This window comes from Ostrinia furnacalis, unplaced genomic scaffold (genome assembly GCF_004193835.3).
Source record: "Ostrinia furnacalis isolate ACB-3 unplaced genomic scaffold, ASM419383v2 OfSCF1420, whole genome shotgun sequence".
In the NCBI taxonomy this organism is placed as follows: domain Eukaryota; kingdom Metazoa; phylum Arthropoda; class Insecta; order Lepidoptera; family Crambidae; genus Ostrinia; species Ostrinia furnacalis.
In genome coordinates, this window is record NW_021131659.1 from 56,883 (window position 1) to 73,038 (window position 16,156).

A 16,156-nucleotide genomic window follows, 5' to 3' on the forward strand; every position below is an offset into this window, starting at 1 on the left:
TGAGGAGGGGTATTCCAGTAAATTCTCTCCCTCGGTTTTTACTAATTCACGTAGCAATCTAGTCCAGCCTTCCAATATTCAGTCCAAGCCACTAGCATCTTTGGTCCAACTGTAATATTTGCCATCTTTTCAGTCTTGTGGGTAGAATGATGGCAAATTTCGGTCTCTGACGTCATAGCTCGCGAGCTAGTGAGACGTTGTATTGGCAGACTGGTAACATATCTGGTTGTGTGATTGACAGTTTTACAGCTAGAGAGAGGAGCTGAAGTTTTAATAGTTCGTCCTGAAAAAGTAATATTTAGGGTATAAAGATGACAAAATACTCGGTCTCTGACGTCATAGCTCGCGAGCTAGCGAGACGATGTAGCGGCAGACTAAAAGCGTGTCAGGTTGGGTGATTGATAGCTTCACAGCTAGAGAGAGGAGCTGAAGTTTTACTAGCTCGTCTTGGAAAATTTAAATATTTTGGTAGTATGAGAAAAAGAATCATTGAAATCCCCCCACGGTTGCTTCTACTCATAGAGATATAGAGATTAGAGAGATGCCAACTAATACGGCGAGTTCGAAACTCAGTGTCGCATTAGAAATTCACACACACACAAAGTGACCAAAATATGTGCTCATTATCCACTGCGGTTGCATTATCCATTGCTCGTGAAAGTAATACGATATATTACTTTCACGAGCAATGTGTTGTTTATGGGCATATTGCTACGACACCGGCTCCGCCCCCTTGTCACATCCTCTTTAGTTTCTGTGATCTGTGCTTCTACTGCTACAAAGAAAGAAGTACATTCAAAGTCCGATAAACACTTGACTACCTTTTTACCCGACTACGGCAAAGCAAAAGGAGGGTTATGATTTTGACGGGTTATGTATGTATGTTCATCTGTTCCCTCATAACTTCTTATCAGAATTCGACAAATGACATATCATTAGAAGCGTCTTAATTGTCCGCTGGTTATAGGCTATATGGGGTTTCACAAAATCTAATGTGGCGCCTTCTAGCGGACAAAACATACAGAGTAAAAAAATAAAGTTAAGATAAATATGCCGTGTTTGGTATCATTTGAAAGCGCTTTACTTGTACATTTTGAATATATACAGGGTGGAATTTTGTAATGCCACCTGGAGGGGGAAAGTACTCTTAATATTGTAGATAGAAAATTTTACTCAAAGAAAACATTCCTTAATTTTTGAAAACAAAGAGATCTGCATTCAAAGATTTTTGAAAATTTTTCGAAAATGCACAACCATACCATACAATTTTTTGTAAATAATTAAAATAATTTAAGATTTCATGGTTTTCCTTTCATTTAATTTATCAAGTTTGTTGAAGAGATTTCATCCATAAACTTAACCCTAACAATCGATGCAATAAAAATACAGGGTGTAATTTTTAACAAATTTTAGTTGGTTCGATTCCCGGGTGTGGCATGCAAATTTTTGGAAACCTTTGAATGCAGTTCTATTTCTTTTCAAAAATAAAGGAATGTTTTCTTTGAGTAAAATTTTCTATCTACATTATTAAGAGTACTTTCCCTCCAGGTGGCATTACAAAATTCTACCCTGTATATTATTACTAGCATTTGCTTGTGCGCAGTCGGGTAAACCAACCTACCTGGTCGGCGAAGTTGGCGGCCATGTGTGCCAAGATGGCGGCGGCGCGCGGGTGCTTGGCGCCGTGCTCCGCCACCAGCCACACGGCCGCCGCGCGCGCGGCCGGAGCCAGCCTGGAATATTTGACCAAAGAACATCAGTTTTTAACCCCCGACGAAAAACCACGGGGTGTTATAAGTTTGACGTGTTTGTGTGTCTGTGTATCTGTGTGTGTGTCTGTCTGTGGCAAGGTTCGTAAGGATAATTATCAATGATAATTATCACGATAATTATCGTGATAATAACAGATGGATAATTATCGGTTGATAATAACAAAAATTACTGTATTCGAAGTTTTCGAACGGGTATTTCCGCACTTTCGTCTAATGGTGGGCGTTAATCAACATAGATAATTATAAAACCTATCTATTTAACTTCACAATGATCACTAGTTATCTAGCGTGAAAATATTTATCTAATATTTCCAAGCTTTATGCGACTAGCGATGGATAAATTGACAACGATCAGCAACCAAAAACATAAAACAACATTAGCAATAAGAATTTCTTATGTAACAATATGACAAATGTATCTTATACTGTTGATAATTAATGATGAAGCGTAATTATCTTGATAATTTTGTTTCGTTTCCACCAAAAAAATTAAGTTTTCGAGTACCGGCCTCAGGAATACGTAGTGTGGGCAGGTCTCCCACTAGGTGAACCGACGATCTGGTTAAAGTCGTGAGAAGTACCTGAATGCCGGCAGTATACGATCAGTCGTTGTGGAAATCCATCCTCCGTTTAACAGTGAATGTTATTTGGCTGAAAAGAACGAACCTGAAATCTTCTGCGATATTACAAGTACAACCCCTTAAATGAGAAAAATTATTTCCATTGGTATTAAAATATATTGTCTCAATAAAGTTCAAAACGTGGTAACACTAACCGGTCCTGCCGTAGCAGCTTGGCGGCGCGCGCGACGGCAGCGCGGGCGGACGCGGCTCCTCCGCCCACCACGCGTTTCACCACCACCACCGCTTCACACACCACCCACTCTGCATGACAAGTAACTACAGTACAATGCACGTCACTGTTCAGGCAGCGTCGCATAGGTCGTGACATCACTGAATAATACAGTGTTAGTCACGATAAAGTGCACATATAAAAATAGATGAAACTAAAGCCTGGTCCGTGAGCACGTAGAATCCCGTCCAATGACCCCAAGCTGCCCATCCTTGTCGCCCGCACGTAATTATGTTGCTGTCGCGCTCGCACACTCACTGCGGGCGCCCGTCGCACAGTCGCGACAGCAATATAATTACACGCGAGCGATAAGGATGGGTAGCTTGGGGTCATTGGACGGGATTCTACATGCTCACGGACCAGGCTTTAGACCTATTTTTATCGACAAAAAAGAGGTAATTTTTTTTATAGAATTTTTTTTTCTTCTAATTACTTATTGTAAAGAAAACGTAATAACTTTTAAACTAAGAGGTATATCCTGATAAAATAAAAACAGTAATAATGCTATAATAACAGGCGATACTAAAAAAAACATAAAATACTCAGAATATGCTAAAAAATAATACCTTTTGAAAAAAAAACTGCTTTTAAATTCGTGTTTTTTTTGGTTATTTGATAATTTTCTCCAAATAATGCCCCCATAACCCATAACTGGTGGTTTTCATAACCTTATATTATTCTCTATCGTATTACATTTGTAAAACTAAAAATCGCATATCTCTATCCCTATCACATTTAATTATGTTTATATTTACCATCTTTGCTAGACAGCAGATGCAAAAGTCCATTGAGGCAGGTCTCAGTTTCCGAGTGTATGGCGACCGCCAGCCGGCCTATCGCCTGAATGGTAGCTCCAGCAAATGCCTGAAATGAAAAATTTAAATAATTTAAAGAAAGAAAGAAAGAAAGAAACATTTATTGCCATGGACATCACAGAAGACAAAAGATGTAAATAATAGAAAAAAAAGTAAATAAGACATAGGTGACATAAAATAAAACATACAATGAAAGTGAAAGTAAAACTGAGCAGTGCCACCCTGTCGCACAGCGATGTCCATCGCAATGGGACCCCACTCAGCATATGCCATGGCCCCCGGTGAGGGAGGCCACGACGCTGGTTTTCAGTGTGCCCCATGCCGAGTGGGAGTCACGGACACTAACCTATACTGCATAAAATATACAAACATAAATAATAATAATAGTACGCGTATAAATTTTAAGTGTAAGTACAGTATAATCCCAACTAATATTATAAATGCGAAAGTAACTCTGTCTGTGTTGCTGTCGCGACTGTGCGACGCGCGCCCGCAGTGAGTGTGCGAGCGCGACAGCAACATAATTACGGGCGAGCGATAAGGATGGGTAGCTTGGGGTCATTGGACAAAATTCTACGTGCTCACGGACCAGGCTTTAGATGGCATGCAACAAGTTCAGAAAATTCCAAATATCTCTACTCAATATCTTAACTAACTTCAAAATAGTTGGTCCTTCGAGGCGGATAATATTTCAACCTTGTCGCTGGAAGTGACGTTGGTCTGGTATTATATGGCGCTGGAGTGAGGACCTCTTGAAATTGATGTGCGTGGAGTCGGATTTGCAAAGGTTAGAAAATTCTAGACCATCCCCACAATGGTAGCTGGTTGAAATCCGGCTCGAAGGACCAGAATATTATGCTAAGCGAAGGACTACTTATAGAAAAATGTGTAGAGAAGTCTCAGGATGCTAGCTTGTGTTTTTCACGCACTTTTACATGTTTTTTCTTGGTTATTGATGCGATGCGTGCTTTTAATAGTACCTTGTCGCTGGAAGTGACGTATATCTGGAACTCCCGTAACACGACCGGAGCGCTGGACTCGGTGGCAGCTTGAGCAGCTTGATGTGGGACGGGTCGGACGTGCAACTAGGTCTCTACACTTGTTGGCTGATTGAAATCCGGCTCGAAGGACCAGAATGAATGGTGAGCTAAGGACTACTTACAGGGAAATGTGTAGAGCAACTTGATGTGCGTCGGATCGGACATGCGACTAGGTCTCTACACTAGGTCGCTAGATAAAATCCGGCTCGAAGGACCAGAAAAGTAAGCGAATTATTTATAATAAAGTGTGTAGAGTAATTTTTAATCGTACCTTATCACTAGAAGTGACGTATGTCTGGAACTCCCGTAACACTACAGGAGCGCTGGACTCGGTGGCGAGGTTGGTGAGGATCGCCAGCTTGAGCAGCTTGATGTGCGTGGAGTTAGACGCGCAAAGGTTAGAATAGCCAGATTATCCTACACTGGACTTAGGTTAGGAATATTAGTATTCATACCTTGTCGGTGAAACTGATATAAGTCTAGAACTGCTTCAGGTCTAATGGAGAACTCCACTCCATGGACAGATTGGTGAGGACCTCCGCTTATTAAAAATCCTACACTATAATATCTAATCCTACCTTATCACTAGAAGTGACGTATGTCTGGAACTCCCGTAACACTACTGTAGTGTTACGGGAGTTCTAGACATTCCAGACATACTCCTGTAACAGGAGCGCTGGACTCGGTGGCGAGGTTGGTGAGGATCTCCAGCTTGAGCAGCTTGATGTGCGTGGAGTCCCAATATGAAAATGCGAGAAAATACCATACCATCTCTAATTCCCCGCAGAGGCTGCTAGTTCAAATCCGGCTCGGAGGGCCAGAATGTATGGTAAGCGAAGAACTACTTACAAGGTAATGAGTGGGTAGAGTGATTTTTATTCCTACCTTATCACTAGAAGTGACGTATGTCTACAACTCCCGTAACACCACCGGAGCGCTGGACTCGGTGGCGAGGTTGGTGAGGATCTCCAGCTTGAGCAATTTGATGCGCGTGGAGTTAGACATGCAAAGGCTAGAAAATTCTAGACTATGTCTACTAAGTCGCTTGTTCAAATCCGGCTCGAAGGACCAAAATAGCGAAGCGAAGGACTACTTACAGGGAAATGAATAGGGAAGTCTGAGGAAGCTAGCTTTTGTGTTTTTCACGCACTTTTACATGTTTTTTCTTGGTAATTGATGTGACGCGTGCTTTTAATCGTACCTTATCACTAGAAGTGACGTAGGTCTGAAACTCCCGTAACACGACAGGAGCGCTGGACTCGGTGGCGAGGTTGGTGAGGATCTCCAGCTTGAGTAGCTTGATGTGCGTCGGGTCGGAGTTGCGCACGAAGAACGATTTCAGGAACGGCTCGAAGAGACCCTGGAACGAATGATTTTACACTTTAACATTGTATCAAAAAGGTGTAAACATATTTTGTACAGAAACAGAATAAATTGACACACATTACAATAGGGATGTTTCCTGGGTAAAAAAGCAAGTTTTAATTAGTCCGTCAGTTAGCTTATCAAAAACTATTCGACACGTATTTTTCACTTTTTAAAACTAATAAAAATGTAGAGATAAAGCGTGCCAAAGTACTAAAGAAAAGGCCCGTGACGTCAGTGAGTGCGTAAAAGTGCAGCACTTTGTGACGTCGCGCGGAACTTCAACGCATTATAACTTTGTAATTGTTTGTTTGATTGACAATTTAAAATATATACGTGTTCAATATTTTTTTATATCCAAATTGACGGACTAAAAAAATTTTTTTAGGAAACTAACCTATTATGATACAATAACTAATCTGTAACCGACGATTTTGAGTAGTCCGCTCTCGCGTGACTACCCCACTCCACTTGTGTTCATAGGTTACTACATAAATACACAGTTGGTTGGAATTCTTTGCCTTTATGTACTCTTATTTGCTACTGGTGAGTAAATTCTGGTTGATTGTTCTTTTAATAAATAAATAAAATTTCCACTGAAAAAAAAAGAAAATATTCAAAGCGCTTTCACATTAGAGTGTTAGAAGCACGACAGCAGCGCGGCAGCGGCGTTTTTATAATGTGAAGGGAGGCTTCCGCTGCCACATAGTATGAAATTATCGGCAGCGCATCTGTTGCGCTGCTAAGTCGCCTAAATGTCTCTCTCATGGTCTCTGATGTTTTTTTAGCCTGCTAGTATTTACTGTCAATATCACCACAGAATAATAATAAGTACTAAGTGCAGAAGTTTTACTTCGTATTTAAAAAAATGTATGCTCAATGTCATTAAAAATATGGTGTAATTTAGCCTGTCTCAAGAGTCAAGCACCATTTTGTTGACAAACGTCAGCGATCGGCTCTGCGCCGAAGCTATAGGGCTGACTTCGGTAAAATGATGTGACGTGAGGTGCCAAACTGCGGAAAATGGCGGAGGAAATACATGATTTAGCATGAATTATCATGAATAATATTATCTACTTATTTACCTCTCAGTGTCTTGAGGCAAATTAAAAAAGTACATTCTGTGTTTTTATTATTATTTAGGCAGTTAAATACTGCACAGTATTTAGTACACCATTTTCTTTATTTTCTTCCATCATACACAAGAATACGCGTGCGTGAGTCAATGTTCGCTCGTATATGAGGCCTTGTCGGATAGTATCCTGTAGGTGGGCCATCGTACGTGTTTTGTTTTCGATGTAAACTCGCGGAGATGAACAGGCCTGATATCACAAACTCATATTGCAAGCTACTGAGGCACTTACCGGTTTAGTAACTGTGAGCGAGGCGATGGAGTTGAGGACCACGCTCTGCACCTCGGTAGGTGCTCGTAAGAGCCGCACCATAGCCTTTGCCACTGGAGGTAACTCTTGCACTGGAATGATATTTAACACAAACATTTATGCTGGATTTCTATATTCAATCCTAATCCAAGTAATACGGATTTGGATTGTCAACTGTCAAATTTTAATATGTTTTTGGCCAAAATAACTGCGGTTTTTGATGTTTTTACATTTTTATATTGTTTATAAGACTATTTAAACAATATTAAAGTGTAAATGCATCGAAAATTTTGGAAATATAATCTAGAACTGAATTCAATTTGACAGTTGTAATCCGGATTTGGACAAGGATCGATTATGGGAATCGGGCGTTAGTGAGCAGCTAAATAGATCTGTAATACAGCAGCGGACAGTGGTTTAAATCTAGACTGTCGCCTCACAGGCTCCCTCTCAGTTCCTGCTCTGAAGTATGGGCTTGGCTCGCAGCAGGATATGGTGGTCTAGATGTAGACTAGCGGGCAGTAGTTTGGATGTGGACTGTAGCCTCACAGGCTCCCGCTACACTCACCCGGCCGCAGTGGTAGAACAGCTGGTCAAGAGCCATGACGACGCCCGAGTATCTGCTGCCCGCAGCAACAGACGATGGTCTGGACCTCCACTGTTGCCTCACAGGCTCCCACTACACTCACCCGGGTCGAAGTGGTAGTATAGATGGGGTAGCCCAGCCTCTGTAGCAGAGGCTTTACTGCCTGCAGCAACAGGCGGTGGTTGGGATCTAGGCTGTTTCCTCACAGGCACTCACCTTGGCGGCAGTGGTAGAACAAAAGCTGCCCCACAGCCATGACGACGCCCGAAGTGCTGCAGAGACTGTGGCCTCACAGGCTCCCTCTCGCTACTCACCCGGGCCACAGTGGTAGAACAGCTGGGCTACAGCCATGACAACGCCTGAATTCCTGCTCTGCAGGAGTGGCTTGGCTGCCCGCAGCAACAGGCGGTGGTCTGGATTTAGACTGTAGCCTCACAGGCTCCTTTTCATCGCACTCACCCTGGCGGCAGTGATAGAACAGCTGCCCCACAGCCATGACGACGCCCGAAGTGCTGCAGAGACTGTGGCCTCACAGGCTCCCTTTCGCTACTTACCCGGGCCGCAGTGGTAGAACAGCTGGGCTACAGCCATGACGACGCCTGAATTCCTGCTCTGCAGGAGTGGCTTGGCTGCCCGCAGTAACAGACGATGGTCGGGGTCTAGACTTGGGGACTGCGCCGAGTGTCTCTTGGGAGACGTAGGTTCATCGCTGTGCATTCAAGTGCTACAAAGACTGTGGCCTCACAGGCTCCCTCTCGCTACTCACCCGGGCCGCAGTGGTAGAACAGCTGGGCTACAGCCATGACGACGCCGGAATTCCTGCTTTGCAGTAAAGGCTTGGCTGCCCGCAGTAATAGACGGTGGTCCGGATCTAGACTTGGGGACTGCGCCGAGTGTCTCTTAGGAGACGTAGGTTCGTCGCTGTCGGAATCGTAGAACGGCTTGTCCGAGTCGCTGTCGCTTGAGTAGTTCTAGAAAAAGTGGACACGTATTTATGTAAATTTCTATTTACTCTCTACTTCAGGGGTTCCCAAACTTATTTGAGACGTGCCCCCTTTCGACCATACAAAAAATCCGCGCCCCCCATCCTCCAGTCCAGATTATTTGTTGGTCGTATCGAGCAATCTGGAATGTCAAAGTCAGTCAAAATTTCTTTATTTGTTTAGACTAATAAATAGTTCTTATAAATCGTCATTTTGCTCTTAAGGAGCCTCTACAAGTCTCATAATCTTTTTACCCTACCAGTGCTTCGAGACCAACATTTGGCAAGTGCTGAGAAGAAGCGCCGCAACAAACTCAGTCACCACTGTCTGCCGGTTAATTTAAATGAATGCTTTCTCTCAGCCGTCGCAGGTTTTATAAGACTTAACTACACAGATATTATGGCCCGCACCCCCCTTTAACCCTTTCGGACCGCTCCAATACAATTGTGCGGGTTACAAAATCGAGATTATCTCATTAGTTTTACATCGGAAATGGATGGGCTGAATATCGTACGATTGTGCGGGATGCGTTCTTTCACCTCCCGTGCAAATTTTGTTCGAAGCGCAGTTGGTGAGCAGGTTACAACCTGTACAGTTCATGACTGATTGCGCTCCCCGACTTGGCGAAAGAAAGTACCTACTATGGTTTTATTTTGTAATTATAGTAATTTTAAAGTTATTGATTAGACAAATAGTTAAAAATAGCATCTTTTTGTGATAACAGTAACTACTTGTAAGCAAAGGCTTTGGCGTAACGGCTTAACAAACTTTACTGACACAATTGTATCGACGTGGGCCCTACAATACCTTAAGCGTATTTCAAGTTTCTCGTAAATATTAATTTTTCATGGTCTCCGCACCATGTTTCCGATTTCAAACGACGCTACTATCGCAGAGATGCTCAATACATCTGGGGATGAGAGCGATGACAACGACAAAAGCTAGTTTCGACTACTTCAGATGAACTACTCCTCTTCTTCTGATGAAGGCTCAGACATTCATTACGATACATACCTCTGAGTATGCAAGCGGCATAGCAGACGAAGCCCTTCAATCGTCAACATCTTCCAGGAGATGCTGTTGATGTTCCAGAAGATATTAAAACTCCATAGGAATATTTCGAGCGCTATATTTACTGGTGAGCTCATGGAACAGATGGTTTTGCCCACAAATCAATATTAAATGGCAAATACTGGTATAAAAATTAAACCTGTTTATTCCTTACTGGTTATAAATACGTTTTTCGGAATACATGCCATTGATAAAATATCCAAAACCCTTACAATTTTGACCCTCACAATTGTACGTAGGAAGTGAAGGGCCCACACAGCGCCAGCTAGCCCCAGAGTAAGCAACTTAATGCTTGTGTAATGGGTGCTGGCTTAACGGATATACTACTAATATACTTTTTTTTTAAATACATAAATATTATACATTGTCACACCCAGACCCGTCACAGAAATTAAAATTCATCATTTCAATTTCTGCTCGGCCGGGAATCGAACCCGGGACCTCTCGGCATAGTAGTCCGTTCTGAACCACTACACCAAACGGCCGACAAATCTTCAAATCTTAAAATATTTGCACTCGTGCCAAAATTGCACAGTTAGGTGGTTCTTATTGGCACTGAGGCGGTAACCGTGCGGTCACGGTTTGATGCAAAATGTACGACAACTGCAACCGCCACGATTATCGTTGTCTGTTTCAAGCCTTAGGCCTCAGCCTCGAGTTTAGCGGGCAGCGGCGCGGGAGCGGCGGCGGCGCGGGAGCTGGGCGGGCAACGCAGACCCGTTCTAGAAACAAGCGGGCAGCTCGCGCGGCGCTTTAGCGGCGAAGTGTTGTGTTCGGGGTTGTGTTGTCGAGATATTTGTTTTTATTCGCAAACGAAATGTTTGAACAACGGCGACAATTTTATTTCGATTCAAATTTATTCCTAACGCTCGATTTATTGTGGGCAAAAGAAGGAGTGCGCTGCCCGCTCGTTGCCCGCTCCGGCGCCGCTGCCGCGCCGCTGTTTTCGAGAACCGGTCTATTTGATTCTACGCATAAGATCCTGCCGCTCCCGCGCCGCCGCCGCTCCCGCCCCGCTGCCCGCTAAACTCGAGGCTGAGGCCTTATTGTATAAAGCTCTACAATTTTTTACAGTAGCATAGGTATTAGGTAAATTTAAAGTTTTTCTTACCTCGCTATTGGGATCAGGGAAGCATGTCTTGGCATAAACGGTCAGGACGTTAAGAAGCGCCAGTTGACCCCATTCATCCACATCGGCTAGCAGTGAGCACAGTTTCCTGAAATTGAACAAATAATTTTTTTGAACATCACAGTAATAAATAAGGCCAAACCGGTAGCTCTTGTCTATGGATCGAATATGTTATTCACCGTTTGCTGTCTCTAGATCAGTGGTTCTTAACCGGTGGTCCGCGGACCACTGGTGGTCCCTGGAGGCATTCCAAGTGGTCCGCGAGGACATCGTAATAAACAAGTGACGTGATGAGTCGAGTCAACACAACGCAAACGGCGCACAGTGGGCGAGAAATCGACCTCCCCTTTCATAGAATTTTGAAAAAAAAAAGTGGTCCCTGACAAGACAGAAATTTGGTAAAATGGTCCCTCGAGACATAAAGGTTAAGAACCACTGCTCTAGGTTAATATGGTCAACGACCAGTACCAACTTATCTCAGAGACACAAGAGTTTCTTGTGCCAGGGTCAATGATGCGACTCACTATAGCTTTTTGACTCTGGGATTATGCAGTCACTATCACCTCCTTTTCTTTAAAAACATGCCGTTTTTCAACAGAAGCCTCTGCCTTACCTTATCTGTGATCGATGTAGCCGCTCACCAGTAGCTCCTAATCTGCAAATCTGGATTGATTAGCTGGTAGCCCTTGTTCCCTGGTTATTGCTGTCACTCACCGGTAACTCCTGTGGATGAGGCTCATCCTATCAGGACATACCTCGAAGAAGGCCATGGCTGCTGAGCCCACCACGAGCGGCGCCTTGTCCGACAGCAACTTGTCTTTAACCAAGTCCATACGATGTTCACTCATGCTCCTTGTCTTTGGGTAGATGCAGTTACTCACTGGTAGCTTTGGGATGCTATCACTAACTTGTACGTCCTTGTATTTCTCTGTGTCAATGCAATGGTTACCAGGCACCTCTTTCTCACTGGGCACTTAGGGCACGTGCCCAGGGCCCCGAGACCGAGGGGTTCCCCGTCTGCTCGAAAGACCTTTCTCCAGATGATAAGGGCCACTCTTGATCCTTAAGTGCCCAGGGCCCCTAGTAGGTTAAAGACGGCCCTGATGGTTCGGCCTCCTTACGTCAGTGTCAATGCTGTCACTCACCGGTAACTCCTGTGGATGAGGCTCATCCTGTCAGGACAGACCTCGGAGAAAGCCATGGCAGCGGAGCCCACCACCAGCGGCGCCTTGTCCGACAACAGCTTGTCTATTATAGCCACCAACTCCTCCTTTTGGTCGGGGTCGATGCTGGAATAAGCAACATGCTCCATCATTATAGAAGGCTGCAAAATATGCTACCATTTTTGACACATAGAAGGTATGTGGACACCTCACTCTTTACACACTATTGATATTGAAGGCTCAATGGCTAAGTTTCATGTCTTCAATCATTTATTTGTATCTTTAGATGTGCACTCTAACAGCGCGCGCGCACGGGTGACTTTTGTCACTGTGACAATATTATGCCTCTCTTCTTCTCTTTATAAAGGTGTAAAAGAAACATACTTATGCTACCATGGAAAATACTGCCACAGGCCCACGGCGACAAAAATGTCATCCATGCGCGTGCGCTTAACTGGTATTATACTTACACTTTTGCTAACTGGATTGATACATAAAAGATTTACAAGATTGCAATAAGTGGTCATAATGGTGGTGCATTTATTTGGCATTTTTTCGTTATTGTAAAAATTTCATCACAGAATTTCAATCATTGTACAGTCGAAAGCACATCAACCTACACCTTTTTGTTGCAAAATAGCCTGTATTACAACGAGATAAGACGCCACTGTGTTTAGGTTGATGTGCTGTCGTCCGTACTATCGGCAACAGTGTTAACTACCCATTGCCTGTCATGTCATCTCGTTCTATCGCAAAGAATCATCTTTGACAGTGAACGGTTGAATGATGATCCTTTTGATGAGAGCGAGAGCAAAAACGGAAATGGATAGTTAACAGTGTGGCCGTGTGTACATTCTTTTAATAAAGTTAAAACTAAAACCTACCTGTATAACTTAGGGATGGCGTGAGCAGCCGTTTTCCTGACGTAAGGGCTCATATCACTGGCCGAGTCTCGGATGGCCAGCATGACGATGGGCACGATCATCGTCACGCGAATGGACGACAGCACGCGGAGAGCGCTCGCGCGAATCAGCTGGTTTGGATCCTGAGTTGATCATTTAAAAGTCAATGTTAAAGAGATTTGATAAAAAAATAACGATTATAGTACCCTACATCACTGTAATTTAGAAAATTACAAAATAAAGTCACAAGTGTCATCTCAGTAAAATCTTCATCTTTGTGAGAATGTAAGAAAGTACACCTTCCATGCAAAACAATAACAACTTCGACTTAATACTATAACTGATAAATCTGAATCACCATTCAGAGATTCAAAACACTGTGTTATACCAAATTTAATGCTTGAATAGATTCATGAAGTACTTCAATGAATCTCATCTGTCTCTCTTTTGTCAATTTCATAAGTGACATCATTGGGGGGGCATGTGCCCCTGGTGCCACCTCAGCTGTATACGTGTATAAGTGACATATAGATAGTAACAGACAGACACATGAGCAAAACTCCCTCTAATAAATACCTTCAGAGCCCTCTGGAAAGTACTGATGGAAAGGAGTGCCAGGTCCTGCTGCTCCTCTGCGTACCGGACGAGGTACACATACACCAGCTTTTTCACTTCGATGTTCTTTGACACCACATTCTTCACTACTGCTGGGAATCTGAAATAATTCAAATAAGATATAACTATATACTTAATTTCATCGTTGTGTTGGGCTGTTTAAGTAACAATGAAATATTATGCCCTATAACAATGTTTTTCAACCTGTGGGTCACGACCCCCTAGGGGGTCGCCAAGCCTTCATAGGGGGGTCGCGAGAGGTCGTAAAAACTACCTCAGTAAAAAAAACAGTAAAGTTATAAAGATAAATTTATCCGAAATCTAATAATTATGCAAATGGTTCCTACAATATCTTTGTAACATTATAAAATGCATGAAAAAAAAAAGCAAGCGGTCGGGGGGTCGCCAAATATTTTTTCATAATAGGGATAGTCATGAAAAAAAAAGGTTGAAAACACTGCCCTATAATATGCCTTAGCACTGATCAGGACAAGACACAAATAATTTAGCCTTGTGTCTGGAATCTCAGTATTCCATGACTAACAATCGTAACAGTAAATCAGTCTTTGAAAATGTAATTTACTAGATAAAAAAGCCTAAAGTATGTACTTACAAATCAGAAGCATCCCTTCCTTTAGCGATCATGCCAATGATCCGTTTCATAGCCTCAAGTTTTAGGGAGTCTTTTGACCCATCCAGCATTATTTTCAAGTCACCATTCCTAAAACAAATAATTAATTCTTTATGTCCAAATTTTACATAAATACCCATAACTGCTTCCAAAATTGGCAAGCAGGTTTTAAAGTAATGTGATTTAAGGTATTTCTGTGAGTTTTTCATTATAAATACTTAATAAGAAATGAATGATGGTTGTGTAAAGAACTTTAAAAAATATCAGTACATTCATCAACTATCCATCTACTTAACTGTTTGGTTAATAGCACAGATCACGACGAAAAACGAATTTATAGAAATTCACTTTAGTTGTTAGTTTCACTTACTTTTTGTAATCTGGTTGGAAAAATGCCCCAGAAGCCGGATCAGTTGCTGGATATTCCACTTCTCCTGTGACCACTTTGTCATTATTGTAGGATGACGTACTCGTCATTTTGTTCACTTCAACTAAATATATTTTTCATGTAATTTTCCCACGAAATTAAATAAAACACTATTTTATTGTTGACGTTGGAGAAAAATCATCTGAAATTCCTTCAACTTTCACCCATTTTGACAGCTTTGACGGATCCAAAGTTGAATGACCAATGAAAAGCGGGATTGATAACAATCCTGGTTTTGTATTGGTTGGTTTGCTATTGAATGACGGGGCGGAACGAACACGATTGGCTGATTTATCTGCAGTGTTATTTCCATGAAGCTATAGATTTCCGTCAAATACGTTTCGTTTGTTACAAAAACCATTTAGCAAAATTAAATAATTATGTAGTGTTTCTGTTTTCTGACTCCGTGCAAAACAATTTTAATCATTCTTTGCAAGATACATTTAAACTTCCATGCACCTTGAAACCTTGGTGTAAGTCATATATAAGTGATGAATAATGATTGTTGTAAACTAAAACTAAGTTGTACTAAATTCATTTTTATGAATTTGGGGGTAAAGTAGTTGGAAATTATTAATTAAAAAAATGATTTTTAAGTCACATTTATTTAAAAACAGGTAGGAAACAATTTTTATTCATAAGTAGGACATAGAGGCGCGGTCTACCTTTAATAACTAAAATGGCTATGATAACAAATTAATGACCACGCCACGCCATGATACAAACGAACACGGCAGAATACTTACTTACTACTTATCATTTATGATCAATAGTTATAATCTAACAAATAATAAAACATTATCTATAGGAAGGTAGGTAACAAGTGATAAAAGAATGTGTCATCGCACCAACCCACAATAAATTTAGAAAAATCAATAGATTACGTAAGTACCTACATACATGTGCTACCTTAAAGATAACTAAGTAATATTATTAAGTTCGTAAAGCGTAACATTTTACAGTATTGTCATTGTAATGTCTAAAAGTGGCTATGCTATGCCACTGTAAAACTGCTACTTATGTAGGCAGGTAGGGTAATTGCGCCGGTTTTCCGTCCAGCTCCTGTTTTCGTCCATTTGACCGACTTGCCACAAACAAATACGGAAAATTAGAATACAAACCTAACTTTCCGTGCAAGTTTGGACTTGTTACAATCTATAATATCTAAGTAACAGTTCTGCCTGCATGAAAATGTAATTTGACAAGTAATAACTCCAAAAAAAATCTACGGAAGTTGCTGCTGCACAGAGGTGAATAAAAAAGGTCGTCAAGTAAGAAAAAAACGTGCCGGTAGGGAACTTTCATGGTATGTTTAATTACTGTTTTAGCTACTTTACGTAATGTTTTTGGCACGAATGTCTAATTATTAGCATAATAAACACTATTTTAAGGGTTTATTAAAGTTTTTGTATAGAAATCTTAG

General features: G+C 41.8%; 1 protein-coding gene across 1 annotated transcript in view; it reads right to left on the reverse strand.

Annotated features, from left to right (window-relative positions):
* Window positions 1-14,913, reverse strand: part of rb (adaptor related protein complex 3 subunit ruby) — a 33,958-nt gene extending 19,045 nt beyond the window's left edge. The window contains exons 1-12 of the mRNA XM_028304377.1: window positions 14,677-14,913; window positions 14,289-14,396; window positions 13,637-13,775; window positions 13,043-13,203; window positions 12,141-12,284; window positions 10,978-11,083; window positions 8,579-8,783; window positions 7,209-7,318; window positions 5,681-5,839; window positions 3,380-3,488; window positions 2,548-2,656; window positions 1,622-1,733 (exon numbers count right to left, since the gene is read on the reverse strand). Of these exons, the coding sequence (XP_028160178.1) occupies window positions 1,622-1,733; window positions 2,548-2,656; window positions 3,380-3,488; window positions 5,681-5,839; window positions 7,209-7,318; window positions 8,579-8,783; window positions 10,978-11,083; window positions 12,141-12,284; window positions 13,043-13,203; window positions 13,637-13,775; window positions 14,289-14,396; window positions 14,677-14,783 (1,569 nt within the window). The 5' untranslated portion in view covers window positions 14,784-14,913. The remainder of the gene's footprint in view (window positions 1-1,621; window positions 1,734-2,547; window positions 2,657-3,379; window positions 3,489-5,680; window positions 5,840-7,208; window positions 7,319-8,578; window positions 8,784-10,977; window positions 11,084-12,140; window positions 12,285-13,042; window positions 13,204-13,636; window positions 13,776-14,288; window positions 14,397-14,676) is intronic.
* Window positions 14,914-16,156: the final 1,243 nt, after the last annotated feature.